This window comes from Pelmatolapia mariae, linkage group LG7 (genome assembly GCF_036321145.2).
Source record: "Pelmatolapia mariae isolate MD_Pm_ZW linkage group LG7, Pm_UMD_F_2, whole genome shotgun sequence".
In the NCBI taxonomy this organism is placed as follows: Eukaryota; Metazoa; Chordata; class Actinopteri; order Cichliformes; family Cichlidae; genus Pelmatolapia; species Pelmatolapia mariae.
This window is the reverse complement of record NC_086233.1, coordinates 1,318,972-1,335,582: the sequence shown is the minus strand read 5'-3', so window position 1 is coordinate 1,335,582 and position 16,611 is coordinate 1,318,972. Positions and strand designations below refer to the sequence as shown.

General features: G+C 45.7%; 2 protein-coding genes across 4 annotated transcripts; one reads left to right on the top strand and one right to left on the bottom strand.

Annotated features, from left to right (window-relative positions):
* Positions 1–134: 134 nt before the first annotated feature.
* Positions 135–9,646, bottom strand: cln6b (CLN6 transmembrane ER protein b). 3 transcript variants are annotated; one of them, XM_063477524.1, is made up of 9 exons: positions 9,377–9,646; positions 8,289–8,446; positions 6,944–7,064; positions 6,602–6,700; positions 6,325–6,513; positions 5,689–5,744; positions 5,317–5,439; positions 2,612–2,740; positions 135–1,609 (listed from the first exon to the last, which is right to left on the bottom strand). In XM_063477524.1, the coding sequence occupies exons 1-9, from the start codon at positions 9,644–9,646 to the stop codon at positions 1,462–1,464; spliced, it is 1,293 nt and encodes a 430-aa protein (XP_063333594.1). In that variant the 3' UTR covers positions 135–1,461. The 3 variants fall into 3 exon arrangements, with proteins under 3 accessions (XP_063333594.1, XP_063333593.1, XP_063333595.1); XM_063477523.1 differs by having other exon boundaries at positions 135–1,598; XM_063477525.1 differs by lacking the exons at positions 135–1,609; positions 2,612–2,740 and adding an exon at positions 2,767–2,911.
* A 301-nt stretch (positions 9,647–9,947) lies between these two features.
* fem1b (fem-1 homolog b) lies at positions 9,948–15,903 on the top strand. The gene is made up of 2 exons (XM_063477522.1): positions 9,948–10,196; positions 11,799–15,903. Exons 1-2 carry the CDS (start codon positions 9,949–9,951, stop codon positions 13,432–13,434), a joined length of 1,884 nt encoding a protein of 627 aa, XP_063333592.1. The 5' UTR covers position 9,948; the 3' UTR covers positions 13,435–15,903.
* Positions 15,904–16,611: the final 708 nt, after the last annotated feature.

Here is a 16,611-nt window from a genome sequence, read left to right as displayed (position 1 = left end):
CGCCTAAAAACTGCTGCAAAATCAGCAATTACTCAAAACAAAATTCAGTTTTCATTAGAAGGAGCAGAAACTCTCAGAGAGTCGACGCACAGGCGCAGAAAAGGATTAAAGGTTAATATTATTTCTAGATCCACACACATTTTTTTTTAACTTAAATCTGTAAAATGCTGTTTAGTTGGAAACCTGTGAATTCTTCTAAATGTCTAAAGACAGACTCAGTGAATCGCTCACTGTAGGTTATTTAAAAGTAGAATGGGAGGCAGAGCCTTCAGTTTTCAGGCCCCTCTTCTGTGGAACCAGCTTCCAGTTTGGATTCAGGAGACAGACACTATCTCTACTTTTAAGATTAGGCTTCAAACTTTCCTTTTTGCTAAAGCATATAGTTAGGGCTGGACCAGGTGACCCTGAATCCTCCCTTAGTTATGCTGCAATAGACGTAGGCTGCCGGGGGATTCCCATGATGCACTGGGTGTTTCGTCTTCACTCACTATGTGTTAATAGACCTCTCTGCTGAATCATACCTGTTATTAATCTCTGTCTCTCTTCCACAGCATGTCTTTATCCTGTCTTCCTTCTCTCACCCCAACCAATCACAGCAGATGGCCCCGCCCCTCCCTGAGCCTGGTTCTGCCGGAGGTTTCTTCCTGTTAAAAGGGAGTTTTTCCTTCCCGCTGTCACCAAAGTGCTTGTTCATGGGGGGTCATATGATTGTTGGGTTTTTCTCTGTATGTATTATTGTAGGGTCTACCTTACAATATAAAGCGCCTTGAGGCGACTGTTGTTGTGATTTGTATAAATATAACTGAACTGAATGAGAAATATGATTTAACAAGAAATAACTCAGATACAACACATCACTGTGATGTTGTTCTTCATCTTGATCGGAGCTCTCTGAGCCTGAAGCCTCTCTCTACATGAACTGAGGTTGTATTAGAGCGCGCCGCTGAATTTAATACATTTTGAGGATGTTTTCGACTCCTCGAGAAGGTTAAATTAAAGGATCTGAGAACTGAGACTTTGGGTATTCAGATACATTTACTTGGTTCAGTTTTATCCACATATATATCCACACATATTTAAACAAATAAACATTTGATTTTATATACTTCAGCTGCATTTTTCTCAACATCATTCTTCATGTTTCTGAGGGAAAATCATTTTTGAGCATGAGCTGAGGAGAATGAATATTTTTGATGGTTTTTGAGCTGCTTTCAGTTTTTGTATCCCCGTAATAAACAGGTGGAAAAGTCGTGTGGATGCTGTGAGGCTGTGTTTCTAATAACCAGTGAAAACCATAAACAGTTTCATCATGGCGTTCCTGTGATTCTGCGACAGATCCTCATTCTTCTCTTTCTAACCGCAGCCTCTGGTTCCTCAGACGTTTTGTCGGATTAGCGGTGCAGTAAGTCGCTCTGGCTGTGAACACGGCTGGAGGACGTGGTTATTAAACGAGTCGCTCTGTCATATGTGGCTCATCTGGTGGAGGTGGAGCGCGTAGACGGTGCAGGGCCGTGGGATGTAGATCAGTCCGGGGACTTTCGTTCTCAGGATGCTGTCGTTCCACAGACAGGCCACCCAGATCGCCACCAGGATTAGAGCTGCAGAGAAACTATCAGCACAGAGTCATACAAAGGACGTCTTATGTAGGAGTTTGCAGGAATGGCCCTGCCTGTATTTGTATAGCGCTCTACTTAATCCCTAAGGACCCCAAAGCGCTTTACTGTACAGGGTGGGCCATTTATATGGATACACCGTAATAACATGGGAATGGTTGGTGATATTAAAGTCCTGTTTGTGGCACATTAGTATATGTGAGGGGGCAAACTCCTCAAGATGGGTGGTGACCATGGTGGCCATTTAGAAGTCGGCCATCTTGGATACAACGTTTGTTTTTCAATAGGAAGAGGGCCATGTGACACATCAAACTTATTGGTAATGTCACAAGAAAAACAATGGTGTGCTTGGTTTCAACGTAACTTTATTCTATCACCAACCATTCCCATGTTATTACGGTGTATCCATATAAATGGCCCACCCTGTACATCCACCCATTCACACACTGGTGATGGCAAGCTACACTGTAGCCACAGCTGCCCTGGGGCGCACTGACAGAGGCGAGGCTGCTGGACACTGGTGCCACCGGGCCCTCTGACCACTACCAGTAGGCAACGGGTGAAGTGTCTTGCCCAAGGACACAACGACCGAGACTGTCCGAGCCGGGGCTCGAACCGGCAACCTTCCGATTACAAGACGAACTGCCAACTCTTGAGCCACGATCGCAAAGGAACCACTCAACAAGCGGTTGGGAAATGCTCATATTTCCCCAGCGTGTCACCAAACAGTCACCGCCTGTGTGAGCGGAGTTTTGGGCCCACTGATGGAAAAGAAAAGGGTGGAGGACGGCTGCAGTGAAAACGAGCCGTCTGCATTAATGATGTGAAATGTTGTTTTAACTATGAATTATTGATCCTGAGAGTCTGAATGTGTCAATGTATTACCAACTTAATCTTGAACCTTTAATGTTGGTCGACTAAAAACCTAAAAAGATCATTATTTGTGCTTCCCAGTTTGCTCATTCGCTGCGTTTTCTCATTAAACTTTTTTTTTTTACCTGTAGAACATGAAAAGCCCGTCACTGTTGAGAAACAAGCCCCGCCTCCTCTGATGCATCACTGTAGTGGTCATGGCGAAGAAGGTGAAGGTGAAGAGGATGAAGGTCTGTCCTTCTGTGATTAAATACCTGTCGCCAGGGGCAAAGAGAAGCATAACCAATCAGCTCAGTGGCTCCATCAGGTGGCCGGTGGGTGAAATTGCCCTGCAAACGTCCACTGGTGTAAGCAGACCAGGCAGCTTCAGGGATGATTTCAGGGGAGGAGCCAGTCGGTTCGTTTTGAAGCTGTTTTTCTGGTAGCTGAGTGTGAGGAAACTTCCTGTCACTGACATGTTAAAAATGTGTTTTCCACTCAGTTTCAGTGTAATTCTAACTGACCGGAGTGCGACATAAGTGCACATCGGGCAGTTTTCCACCGTGAGTGTTTCAGTAGGGTGACCGGATTTTGATTTCAAAAAATAGGACACTTGGCCCAGTCATGAAGAACTTTAATAACACTGTTTGCTTAAAGAAAACTTTAACATATTTAAACAATGCTTTCTCTGTACGGTTAATGAATGGTGACATAAAAAAGGTCATATATACTTTTACAAGTCAACAAGTGCAAAAAAAGAGGACGGTTGGTCACTGTAGTTTCAGAGAATCACAATCGTTAAAACTTCCTGCAGCAACCTTTTGCTATCCAGCTGCAGAACGCACTTTGTTCTTGTGAGCGACGGCTGCTGACGGTCTCTGTCACACAGGCTGCTCAGAGGTCTGAGGCAGATTGGCGTCTTAAACTAAAAATAATAACGTGCTTTTCTATTTTATTTTATACACACTTATTAGCTTAAATAAGTAAACAAGTCATCTCAGATATGCAAAATTATCTGTGTACATCTGCTTTTTAAAATATCGTTAGACTGTTGACATTTAAAAGTATAATGTGCACTAGTCAAAATTCATTCTGTATATTTTTCACTTCCACGTGTCTAAACTGTATGTATATATGTGTGTGCCGCTGTGATTGTATACAGGGAGAATATTTCATGCTCTGTAACTTCAAAGCTTCTCCGTTGTGTTCGTTGTTTATGCTGCTGTCGTCCCTGCTGGGAGCCACCTGACCCCTGAGCTCTTTAGATTTTCTTAATTATGAATGAATTTAATTTTGTTCTGCCTGGCTGGCTGTGTGAGTGAGAGTGTCTCAAAAATATGGAAATGTCCTGAAGTAAAGTCGAGAATGAGCCTCTGCACATCTGACTCTCACACTGTACGCAAACCTCTCACTACAGACTAAATGCAGATTCATGTACCTGCTGCTGGATTTTTTTAATTACTACTTCCAGCCAACACAGGTTTCACTCAGTGACTCCATCTGTTAGCTACTTTGGGTTTAATTAGAAAGCTCTGTGGTTAATTTTCCTCTGAGATGAAAATAACAGCTTACTTGATGCTCAATCATCCAGGTAAGGAAATCCCAGAAAGCCCACTGAAGACACTACGTCCAGTTTTCAGTGGGAGAAACGTTCCGTCACTCATCCAGGTGACCTCTTGGTGGTGAAACATGTACCTGCAGACTCTGCAGTCGAGTCACACCTACAGGCCAGTGGCCACGCCTCCAATGATGAGGATGTACACATCCTGGACAGGGAAGAACGCTGGTTTGAGCGCGGAGTCAAGGAGGCCATTTATGTGAAAAGGGAAAGACCATCTCTGAATCGAGGAGGGGGCCTAAGGGTACATCTGTCACCATCTTACAATGCTGTGATTGCAGCCATTCCCCAACTCTCTGTGGATGGTACTCATGGCCATTGATCAGTGGTTGTTGATCAGTGGTTGTTGATCAATGGTCATGAGAATTTGCATATTAATAATCAACGATCTGACCTCACAGTCCATTGTTCATTCACTGGGCTGGTTTCAGTCATTATGTAAATGTCCTGTTTATAAGGTTGGAAACCTGCAGTCAGCTGAGACTGAAGACGTCACCTGGATGAGAGACGAAACGTTTCTCCCACTGAAAACATCCAGATGAACAGAATCAACTGGGTGTAACTGAGATAGATCACTTAAAAAACCGCTAAGTGAGCACAGTTTTAATGATGTAGCATCGTTCGTTAAAGCAAGTTTGGAAGGATGAGTTTGAGCTGCTTCAGAGTCCACAGACCTCACAGTTCCTGGGAGCCTAAAGAAAACTAAAACTACTAAACGTGACTTTCATATTTAAATTCTAACTATGATAAAAGACTTTATGACAATGAATGCATTTCTAGCATGAGTGGTGTTTTTGACACATACTTTATAGCTGTGTTAAAAGTTGCATTAAAATGCAATAAACTGCATTAAAAATGGTTTAAAATCAGATGATGTGTTTTCGATGTCTTGGCTCTCACAGGGCAGACGGACACATTTCATCAAAACTGGCGATTATTATTCCAAGTTGTTCTTTTTCTCTAAAACTCTGGATTAACGTTGCTGCACATCTGCAAGCTGCTTTGCAACCCACCTCCAGCCCTTCACATGCTGTTTATGAGCTAAATTAATGTCACGAGTGTTGTGAATGATGTCTGTTCTGCTCAGAGCTATGACTCCTTTCATGATGGCAGCCCTGGCTGAAATCCAGGAGCACGATGTAAATGTGAACTAAAACCTAAAAGTAAGTTTTGTTCTTGGACTGAACTTTAAGCAGAGCATGTGCAAAGGATGTTGTAGTAAAGCAGACTGACCAGTAGTAGGCAGCATTTGGAGCGAGTAGCATCCACGCTGACGGTGGCATCCTCTCCTCCTGCTCCCTGCGACTGAAACAACCATTGAAGAAGAGCACGAGGACGAGGAAGAAAGGGACGTACCTAAAGAGGAAAACGATCCTCGTTACAAGAATAAAAGTCAAACACTCGACGTTATCGACATCGTCTGCTCTTCTGTTTACCACTTTAAAAATTGCTTTTCCTTTGAATTTAGAGCTGCATTAGTATTTGTCTGTTTTGCAACATTTTCCTGTACATATTTTCTGTACTTGTGCTTAATTATAATTATACATATTTGTCCGCATGTGGAGTCATTGCTAACACAACACAACAGCTTTCTTCTCTTCTTACCACATCATGTGACCAACAGTGTCGTCGTAGTAAAACAGCAGCTCAAAGAAGTCGACCTGAAAAACACAAAAACTTTATGAACACGAATCTTTACAATTTTATTCATTTATTTGTTTTATTTCTCAAATAGCAGATGATGCATCAGTCATTCAACTGTTTCCCCAAGTTCAGATTCACATGTGTGTCCTCGGGTCTGCGGCGCTGTTCGTCCATCTGGAAGGTTTTGGTGTGAGCTGTCAGATTTCTGCTGCCTTCTCTTCAGTGTTGGAGATCAGTGGTGGTTTCTTACATTATACTTTCTCTGAAACACACTTCACTCACCAGCTTAGACTGAAGGATCAGAATCAATGTGTTAAAAACAGACCTGGTGAAAGAGTCCTTTAAATTCTCACTGTGTTGTTGTGCATTCAGTTCAGATTGTAATGGGGACGAGCTGAACTCTGTATCAGGAGAACAACTGTTCAGCTTCAGTTTCACTAAATCTGACCGAGGGAGGAGGAGGAGGAGCGGTTCGGTTCTTACAGAAGAATCTCAGCTCAAGGACCCCCTCCTGAGCTCAGATGTATATTGTCCCACCGTTCACGGTCCGGGGTCCTCTCACTTTTTGTTATTCAGTCTTTCGAGTGCAGCACCTACCAGGGCCGAAGGTTTGAGGTTCCTCATTATTGGATTCTCTCTAACAGGCAGGTGCAGCTGGTAACCAATCAGCAGCAGGCGTCTCGTGATGGAGTCTGCCACCAAGTGAAGGGTGGTTCCCATGGAAACGGCGATGATGCCGAGGCGGACGGCGAGGCCCGGGAGCATCCAGGGGCTGCGTTCAAGCATCTGAGACGGAGCAACGTCAATTAAAACTCAGAAAATCAACACCAAAGGAGCTCGTTGTGTGGGATAGCCTGAGGCGCGTCACAGTTACTTTGAGAAGTATGAGCGGAGACGTGACGTTGTACAGGAAGTGGAGATAGTCCGCAACCCCAGGATGCTGCAGAGGGAGCCAATCAGCAGGGAGGACGAGCTGCCAAAAACAAGACACTTCATGGTTAGGTTTTCCCAACATTATTCCACTAATGCTTTATTATTATTATAATAATTATTATTATTCCAATGCAGATGAGTGAGGTGGCGTCTTAATGAAAATATAGTGACGACTGAAAGCGATCACGCTAAAGCAACAGAACAGACGCTGAATGTCCTGTTAGGCTCCCTCTGGGTGAAAATAGGAAGTCTCAAGATTAAGCGCTAGTCATCGTTTTGTTACCATGACGACGGGACGACCCACATCCAGGATCCAATTCTGCAAGGTGAAGCTGAGCCAGAGGTCTAGGTGGAAGCGAGGCCTCGGCCGAACCGCCTCCACCTGCGTGGAACCAGCCGAGCGGCTGCAGGACACAGAGACGAGCGCAGGAACGTAAACGCACCGTTAACACAGAAAAGACATCGAAGCAGCTGGAACAGGAAGACGGGAAAATGGGAGCTCGGGGTGATTGCTAAAGGTGAAAAATGTCTCCAGCCTTCACAGGTTACGGACGTCAGGAGGTCTGAAACAACAGCACAGAGCCTGTTTGAAGGGAGGCTGCAGTGGACTCTGTCTTACAGAATAAAGCCACTGACTCTCAGACTTATACGAGCTTATACTGACTAATTTAAGAGAATGGGTCGCATGAATAAAAAGAGCTCGTCTTCCATTGAAGTTAAATCGATATTCAGACCTGTCTGAAATCTTACAGCCAGCTCTCCCAGTCGCTGGACTGATCTCAGGAGCTGTGTTATGGATGCGGAGCGGGCTCCTGAGGTAAACTGGTCCTGGATGAGGGCCCAGAGGGCCACACAGAAGAAATCAAGTGCCCTCACCCTGGAGTCAGGACTGGGGAGGAGGGGCCACCTTTCTCTGGGCCAGGGGTGTCAAACAAAAGGTCTGGGGGCCAGAAGTGGCTCGACAAAGACCCAAATCTGGCCAAATGAACAGCTTTGGATATGTTAAAACAGACGTAAGTGTTGGTTTTAAACATTTTTTATAAGTTTTACAGAAACAGACGATCAACTAACAGAAGTTCCTGTTTTTTCACAATCGAAGAAGTTTATTAGTTTCATCATGAGGCACAGTTAAAAATTTAGTTTATTTCTTACACATTTTAGAGTCGTGCTGAGAGATATTTCTGATATTTCTTTCATTTACTACAGCAGCGTTTCTTTATCATGTAAAACAAACTGCATTTCTCTTTCTTACATTAAGATTTCTCAGGGATTAAATGTGCAGCCTGCTGTGGGCCCACCACATTCCAGATGCATCCTGGACGCCTCCCAGGTGAGGTGTTTTCAGGAAAGTCTGACTAACAGGAGGCCCTGAGCTGAATCTGGAATACTTTTATGTGCCCTGAGGAGAACTCAAGGACATGGACGAATGGATGGATGTGAAGGATGGACGGCACAGTTTAGAGGTTAAAATTTAATCTCATGAATAAATTATTAAATAAATAAATTAGATTTTTCTGTAGAGACGTCTGTAGATGTCTTTTAATCATCAGTCCAAAGCTGTGACATTAATTAAAGGTGAATAACTGATTATGGGTGGGACGAATCATGAGAAATTGAACTGCACAAACCTGCACATAAAAGCTGCTGCACGCAGAGCTGGGTTCTCTCTCTTCCTCGTGGACGTCTTCGTGTCTGTCTGTAAAGTCATATTCTCTGCGTTATTGTCCTTTTCATTCATGTCAGTCCCACAGCGAGCACCGGTGCTCCAGAAACAGTTTCTCTTCATCTGAAATAAATCAAAGCAAATGATTTCACCAGCACAAACACAGACCTTCTACAGGAAGTCCATCCAGCAGGTTAATCTGTCAGCAGATTAGCATTAATCTGCACAAACCCCCCTCCCAGTTTTTATTAGATTAATCTGGTTTAGATGAGCTGATCTCAGAGCTTATGCTCCTGGAGTTCAGTGTAAAGAGATAAAAACCTCAAAAACATGTTTTCATTTTACTGAAAAGGAAAAAATGAACCTGCAGCATCTGACTGAGCAGAGCTCAGACTGAGCCTGCTCTGCTGAAAATCAGCTAGTTTGAACTACTTTCTCAAAGTCAGGTGACATCAGGCTGACTGGGACAGTACAGCTATAGTTAATCTTTTCACCTGCTGAGTGAAAGTAAAAAACCCAAACTTTGAAACCACATAATCACAACTACATTTTTTAAGCAGTCAAACAAACTCAAAAAGAATCTGCCTTAAATGCAGCATAAAATCAGGGAATGTACAGAACATAACACATTAATGGCCTCTCAAGAAAAACACCACACTCACACTTTAATAAGTGTTAGAGAAAAAAAACTGTATGGCAATTAATAAGAAAACAATTGAAAGCTCACAGGAAAAAAATTGATTAATGAAACATATCAAAAATTAATAATATAAAAATTGAAATTTACCACAACTTGACACAAAAATTCAAAATAAGGAAAAGAAAAACTGGAAAGTTTTCTTTTTAAAAATGTAAAAAAAAATAAAAAATAATAATAATAACAAAAAATTATAGGCAATTTTTTAAAAAAAACTGCCAAATTTATGAAATATTTAGAAAAATTTCAAAATAATCTGAAGCTTGGGAAATTAATAGCAAAATAATCTATATATTTTATTTTTATTTTTTATCTTAATTTAAAATTCAAGTTAAAGTCATTATTTTATACTAAACCAATTCAAATGGATATCTCGTGATTATCCTGACGGTTTTTGTTTTGATGAGCAGATGCAGTAATCGGCCCGGACCAGAGGGTGGCGCTGCAGCGCCGGCCCTCTCGCGATGAGCAGCAGAAGAAGAGGCGGGAACAGAAGTTGCTGGAGAACGTTCCTGTCGGAGGTGTTTTGAAGCGGAAACTTCCGTGAACGCTGAAATCAGTTGTTTTGTTTCTGAGTGTTTGACGCTCCGGACGTCGTTTTTATTTTCAGCAACAGAAGGTGTCATTTATCTGACCTTTGACCTCAGACACGCTTTGGAAGCCGCTCGCTGACGTTAGCAGTTAGCCGTCGGAGCTAACCGGTCCACTCGCTCTGCTGCTGCCCGGAGACGCACACCCTGGTCCGGTGCTTATAGTCAAACCAGCCGGGACCTCTGAACGTTTCCTCCGGGGCCGTAGGTAGGAGAGAGCCGTTTCATGTCACCCCCGGGGCCGGTGTGGACTCTTTAATGGGAGGCGGGTCGCTCAGGTGGAGTGGACGCTGTCAGTTTGGAAGAACGCGGAGCTCCTGGCTTCCTCTCGGGCTCTCATGGAGTCTCTGGCCGGGTATGTGTACAAGGCTGCCAGCGAGGGCCGAGTCCTGACCCTGGCCGCGCTGCTGCTGAACCACTCCGAGGCGGAGACGCAGTTCCTGCTGAGCTACGTGACCCACCTGAGCGGCCAGAGGTCCACCCCGCTGATCATCGCGGCGCGGAACGGCCACGACAAGGTGGTCCGGCTCCTCCTGGACCACTACAAGGTGGACACCGAGCAGACCGGCACGGTTCGGTTTGACGGGTACGAGCTCACCCGAGGCTACCTGCGCTCCACAGCCAGGTTTATTACTCAGATATCACCAGTTTCATGAAGTCAGGCAGGACAGAGGTCACGCAAAACTCAGTGTTTGTTAGAAGAAAAACCGAGTTTACAGAAATTCATCTGATGTAGTTTGACTGGTCCTCACCTGCTAACCTGCTGCACCAGCCTATGTCTACAGCATTTTTCATGTAGTGCCCTAAATAAGTGTCAATCAAACTAATCTTGGGAAATGAATAAACTTAACAGAAGTTAACAGAAAAAAACTGGTACATTTCTGAAAAACGGGTCAGAGGTTAAAAATGGAAAAAAGTCTGACATGATGATGGAGAACTAATAAGACATTTTTGTTGGAAACAGTTTTAGAGGATGTTTAAAAAGGACAATTATGACACTTTACAGCTGTTAGCTGCTGTTAGTCGGCATTAGTGAAACTCTGTTTGAAATGGATCTATCGTTGTTGGACTCCATAGTGTTGGAGGAGGAGGAGAGAAGGATGATGAAGGCGTACATGTGTAAAAGTCATAGTATGGTCTGACAGAGCGGTCTGTGGTGTTTGGGTATAAGTCGTACTCTGTGCGGGCCGTCTCTGATCACATACAGAAAATGTGATCAGGTGAAATGACGATTTCCATCTCGGCCACTGTATTCCACTTCCACACACTGCGAACCATTGTATATTTTAATGAATTAATTCTAAGTTGATGCAAACACATCAAGAGGATATATATGAATACCATAATCTGGTTTCTATTAAATAAACTAAAAAAATGACGTACTGTATGTTTAACGTTACATAAGTGATCTGTTTTATTGCAGCGAGTTCTGCCTGTAAACGTGCTGTTAAATGTTCTTCAGTGCTTTATGTGACGTGGCTGAAGGCTCGATTAGATAATCAGAGCACCTTTGAAGTGATAAGAGAATCCGGATCACGGGGAAAGATCAGGTTTCTGTTTCATTTTAAAAGCATTGAAACCAAAAGCTTCATTCAGCGGCTCTTTACCTCAGCAGGTGTTTGCTTTTTAAATTATTCCTCGTTTAATGAGCAGTTTGCCAGGAAACAGATGAGCAGCCTGAGGGGTCGACGTGCTGCAGGTCTGCTGCCGCTATCCAAACATGACGGTTCAGAGTCTCCGTGAAACGGCACAAAGACCGCGGCGTTTTATCTCTGAGGTTCAAACATCTCGTGGAGGTCGACAAATGTATTCAAAGCATGTCTGTGTCCTCTGGTCCTCAGTCATCCACATCACAGTCAGTCCCACTGTGTGCTCTCTGCAGTAAAGGAAGAGGGCGCGCTTGATTCATAACACCAGACAAAACGGAGAGCTTGAATTTTACTGAGATTGTTCTGTTTTCATGAGTGTTGGTAAACTGACACTGAGACCTGCTCTACATAGACGGCTTTCATTTAGAAAACACTGAACACACAGATGGGTGAAGGACAGAAATCCTGAAATTACAATTCAGCCAGCAGTTGAATCTGTTTTTATTGTTCTTGTAGTCGTTATTATCGTTGGTGTTTAAATCGTGACCATTTAACGGGAGGATGATGACACGTTAACGTTTGTTGTCTCTGGCCTGCAGCTACGTCATCGACGGTGCCACGGCGCTGTGGTGCGCAGCCGGCGCAGGACACTTCGAGGTGGTGCGTCTTCTGGTGAGTCACCACGCCAACGTCAACCACACCACCATCACAAACTCCACCCCCCTGCGAGCCGCCTGCTTCGACGGGCGCCTGGACATCGTTCGCTACCTGGTGGAGCACAACGCCGACATCAGCATCACCAACAAGTTCAACAACACCTGTCTGATGATTGCCGCCTACAAAGGCCACACGGAGGTGGTGAGGTTCCTGTTGGAGAAGGGGGCGGACCCCAATGCCAAGGCCCACTGCGGGGCCACCGCGCTGCACTTTGCGGCCGAGGCGGGACATCTGGACATTGTCAAAGAGCTGATGCAATGCCAGGCGTCCATGGTGGTGAACGGGCACGGCATGACGCCGCTGAAAGTGGCGGCGGAGAGCTGCAAGGCTGACGTGGTGGAGCTGCTGCTGGCGCACGCCGACTGCGACCCTCACAGCCGCATCGAGGCCCTGGAACTGCTGGGCGCCTCGTTCGCCAACGACAGGGAGAACTACGACATACAGAGGACGTACCACTACCTCCACGCGGCCATGATGGAGCGCTACCGCGACCCAGACAACATCATCACCAAGGAACTGTTCCCGGCCGTCGAGGCTTACGGAGGGCGCCGCGAGTGTCAGACGCTGCAGGACCTGGAGGCCATCAGGGTGGACCGCGACGCCCTGCACATGGAGGGACTGATGATCCGAGAGCGGATCCTGGGCTCGGACAATATCGACGTGTCGCATCCGATAATCTACCGTGGCGCCGTCTACGCCGACAACATGGAGTTTGAACAGTGCATCAAGCTGTGGCTGCACGCCCTCCGCCTGCGGCAGAAAGGAAACCGCAACACGCACAAGGACCTGCTGCGCTTTGCCCAGGTGTTCTCGCAGATGGTCCACCTGAAGGAGCACGTGTCAGCCGCCGCGGTCGAGCAGGTGCTAGGTTGCAGCGTTCTGGAGATTCAGCGCAGCATGGCTCGCGTGGAGGCCGCCGCCGAGTCCGAGCTGCCACAGGCCATGGAGAATTACGAGTCCAACGTCTTCACCTTCCTGTACCTGTCGTGCATCTCCACTAAAACCACCTGCAGCGACGCGGAGCGCGCCGCCATCAACAAGCACATCTACGACCTGATCCAGCTAGATCCGCGGTCACGCGAGGGCTCCTCGCTGCTCCACCTCGCCATCAGTTCCACCACGCCGGTGGACGACTTCCACACCAACGACGTGTGCAGCTTCCCCAACGCGCAGGTCACCAAGCTGCTGATCGACTGCGGCGCACAGGTAAACGCCATCGACAACGAGGGCAACACGCCGCTGCACGTCATCGTCCAGTACAACCGGCCCATCAGCGACTTCCTCACACTGCACGCCATCATCATCAACCTAGTGGAGGCCGGCGCGCACACGGACATGACCAACAAGCAGAACAAGACGCCACTGGACAAGAGCACGACGGGCGTGTCCGAGATCCTGCTGAAGACGCAGATGAAGATGAGCCTCAAGTGCCTGGCGGCGCGCGCCGTCCGGCAGCACCAGATCACGTATCGCAACCAGATCCCCAAAACGCTCGAAGAGTTCGTGGAGTTCCACTGACGCCGGACGCTTTTTAAAAATGTTTTTCTAACAGTTCACACGGTGCTGAGGTTGACAGTTCAGATCATTTTTTGAGCATTTTTATATTAAAAAAAATATTTTTTTTCTTTTTGGCGGCGCCAGACAGCTTCCTGTTTTGCCTTACCTCTCTGCCGGGAAGCTGCCGCATACGCCGCCATGTCGCCGCGATCGCGTAAGAAGAAATGATCGGACCGAAGGAACGAGTGCCTGAAGAGACGCCGCCAGACGACCGAGCTCAACCAATCAGCCGCCAGGCAGAGGATTATTTTTTAATTGGAGAGAAGTTTTTATAGGGGTTGTTCCTGACTGTGGGCGGGTCAAGGCTGAACTCAAACGTCTGCTTTCTGCTTCATCACATTTGAGTTCAACTTTTTCTTCTGGCTCTAAAGAAACTGTGCGGACGCTCCTGCTCTGAATCCTTCCACGCCCTTTTATTTATAGTTGTGGGTATTTATTTGGGCAGAGTTCAGCGTTTTTCTCATCAGCTGTGTCGAGTTTTGTTTTTTTTAATGAGATTTCTGATAAAATAACTGAAAATGAGCTGCTTTGACTTTCTCTCCCTCTCTGAGAAATTCTAAGAAAGAAACAGCATTAAAAAAAAATGTCAAAGTTTAGTGTTGAAATCGAGGGATAGAAAGAAAACAGCCGACCTTTACACGGAGTTTCATCAGATTTGTCTGAATGCAGATTTTATGTCCCAATAAAGTTAAAGGTTTTTTTTAGTTAATGGATAAATAAGTGCCAAAAAGCCTCCACTGAGGGTCAAACAGAGTCTTGAAGCCCAGATTTAGCTGAAGTGTTCAAACCGACGTCTTTCCTGCTGTGTTGTAGAAATCAGCAGGAGTTACATTTTGATGCCATAACGTGACATTATTATCTAACAGTTGAGGCAAAGTTTTATTTTATTCTAACTTTTGACACCAGGATGTGAAAAATGAGCCAACAAAAGGCTCGTCAGTCGGTCTCTTACGGTTTAGATAATGAGCACATTTCGAACTCGCCGTGATGGATGTTTCTCCACGCTGACTCTTGGGAAGCTGCGAGCGTTTTGGGGGCGGGCCACTCGACTGTAAGCGGCCTTCCGACTGACACGTGGGGAGCTGGTGCGGCGTCGCCTGGGCGTTAATGACCATATCTGCGTCACCCTTGCACACTCGCAGACTTGAAAATTGACCGAGGCGTTGGGGATCTACAGAATCGCCCGTGGCATTTACTGTAATGTTTTGGCGTTTGTTGAAAGCCTCTCGTGTTGGTGAACGCCCCGCTGCAAGAATCAAAGATTTTAAAAGTTAATCTGAAACCAAACAAGGAAAAGAAATCAGTTTTGAGTGCAGGTTTCAGATTTCTGCATCGCAGCGCGGCCGTCACCTCACCGGGATCAGCAGTGTCTTTAAGTAAAACGTCCGGATAGTCCCGACTCCCATCCATCTCATGGGCCATTTCTGGGTTTAAGTTTTAATATAAGCTTCGTTAAAGTGAATAGTTGAAAAATAAATGATAATCTTACTTGGTGCTATCGTTTAGCGGTGTGAGACAGGAGTCGGCGGGTTAATTTTCCAGATCTGGAGCAGGATCCTCCAGGAGGGACGTTAGAGGATGAAGGTTTTGATCGATGCTCTGCGGGTGTTTTTTGCATTCCTGCTGGATGTTGAATATCGAAGCCGCTGCGTTTTATTTATCTGGGAGCAGGTCCGACTCTTCTCACATCCCTCCCGTACTGAAGCTGCCTGTCACTTTATAAACACCTTTAACCCAAACGGCACGTTCGTTAACATTTGTGCTCAGGTCATTGAGGTTTAGATGCTCGCTAAGGCCCAGCCTGTTTGGTCCAAAGTGAGGATTTGCAGCCAGATGAGACGTTTGTGGATGTTCCAGCAGAGGCCCGCTCTTATTTTCCACACAGGTGCCAAATTTCACCTGCTCTCATGTTTATTGCAATAATTGAGGTTTAAAAAAGTGTTGGCGGAGATGCAAATCTTCATGTCTAAGGATCGAATCCTCCTGTTACCTGCTGATGTTTCCTGGTCCGAGCGCCTCCTGTGTTTAACATCAGGCTTTATTGTAACAGCTGGGAGGACGGCCAAGCATTCGGGCTGTTTTACTCTGTCTGTTTGGGAGCGCTCGGACCTCCAAATGACCGTTAACAAGCCAATCAGGTGTTGGAGAGCGTTTGCTCTCCTAAGCTCCAGCTTTTATTACCCATGTGCTGACAGGGCATTAGTCTGTGCCATCCACAGAGCTCGTTCTGTTTAATTCATAAGGTTTGTTTTTTTTAATGTATCACTGCAGGAGTGTTTGTGTCCTGGTGGGACCTTTTTTTTTTCATTAAAAGCAGGTTTCTGTGGCTGAAATGAAGCCAAAGATTCTCAGTGTGCCGGGAAACTTTAAGAGATGTCAGCTGATGGGTACTTCCTGCAGGGTGAATGCTGTTAAATTAAAGTCTTCTGTCTGAGCTCAGCTGCTGCGTCCTGTCATTGATTTCCTGCCATCTTTGAAATGGTTGGAGGAAAAACACTGCCAACACTGCCTTCAGGACTGAGGGGTTCCCAGCAACCACCTCAACGTAAGGAGGAAGAGCGGCTCGACTCCGAGCTCTTCAGCCTGTCTAAGGGGGAGCCCGGCCGCCTTTCAGAGGAAGCTCGTGTCTGCGATGGCCGCCTTATTTCTGCCACTGGGCGGGAAAATGCAAAGCACAGGTAAGTCCAAATTTCTGAAAAAGGTTATTCTAAGTTGGAAAAGATTTTGCAATAATTCAGACGTCGGGCGTTTCAAACTTTCAAGCTGCTTCTTTATGGCTACGTTCACACTGCAGGCGAAAGCGCATCAAATCCGATTTTTTTTTGACCCTATGCGACCCGTATCCGATCATGGTCTGACAGTGTGAACGGCACAAATCCGATATTTTCAAATCCGACCTGGGTCACTTTTGTATGTGGTACTGAATCCGATACATATCCGATGTTTTAGAAAGCGACTGCTGTTTGATGGTCATGTCGCATTAAATCCGTCTTTCACGTCACTGACACAAGACAGACGCCAATTATCAGCTCCGGAGAAGACATGGTGAACGCTTCCTGGCCATCCAGTGAAACTGTTGGGAAGACAACGTTGGAGAAACGTGAACATTTTATTTGTACTGTATAATCTGCAGATTCT

What these genes read in the sequence shown, in the direction of transcription:
- fem1b (XM_063477522.1), top strand. Translation starts at nt 9,949, where the DNA reads ATGGAGTCTCTGGCCGGGTATGTGTACAAGGCTGCCAGCGAGGGCCGA. An exon ending in GGCACGGTTCGGTTTGACGG is followed by an intron (nt 10,197 to 11,798) that starts GTACGAGCTCAC and finishes TCTGGCCTGCAG; the next exon opens with CTACGTCATCGACGGTGCCA.
- cln6b (XM_063477523.1), bottom strand. Translation starts at nt 9,646, where the DNA reads ATGACACCTTCTGTTGCTGAAAATAAAAACGACGTCCGGAGCGTCAAA. An exon ending in ACCTCAAACCTTCGGCCCTG is followed by an intron (nt 5,745 to 6,324) that starts GTAGGTGCTGCA and finishes TGTGTTTTTCAG; the next exon opens with GTCGACTTCTTTGAGCTGCT. An exon ending in ACTGTTGGTCACATGATGTG is followed by an intron (nt 5,440 to 5,688) that starts GTAAGAAGAGAA and finishes TTTCCTCTTTAG; the next exon opens with GTACGTCCCTTTCTTCCTCG.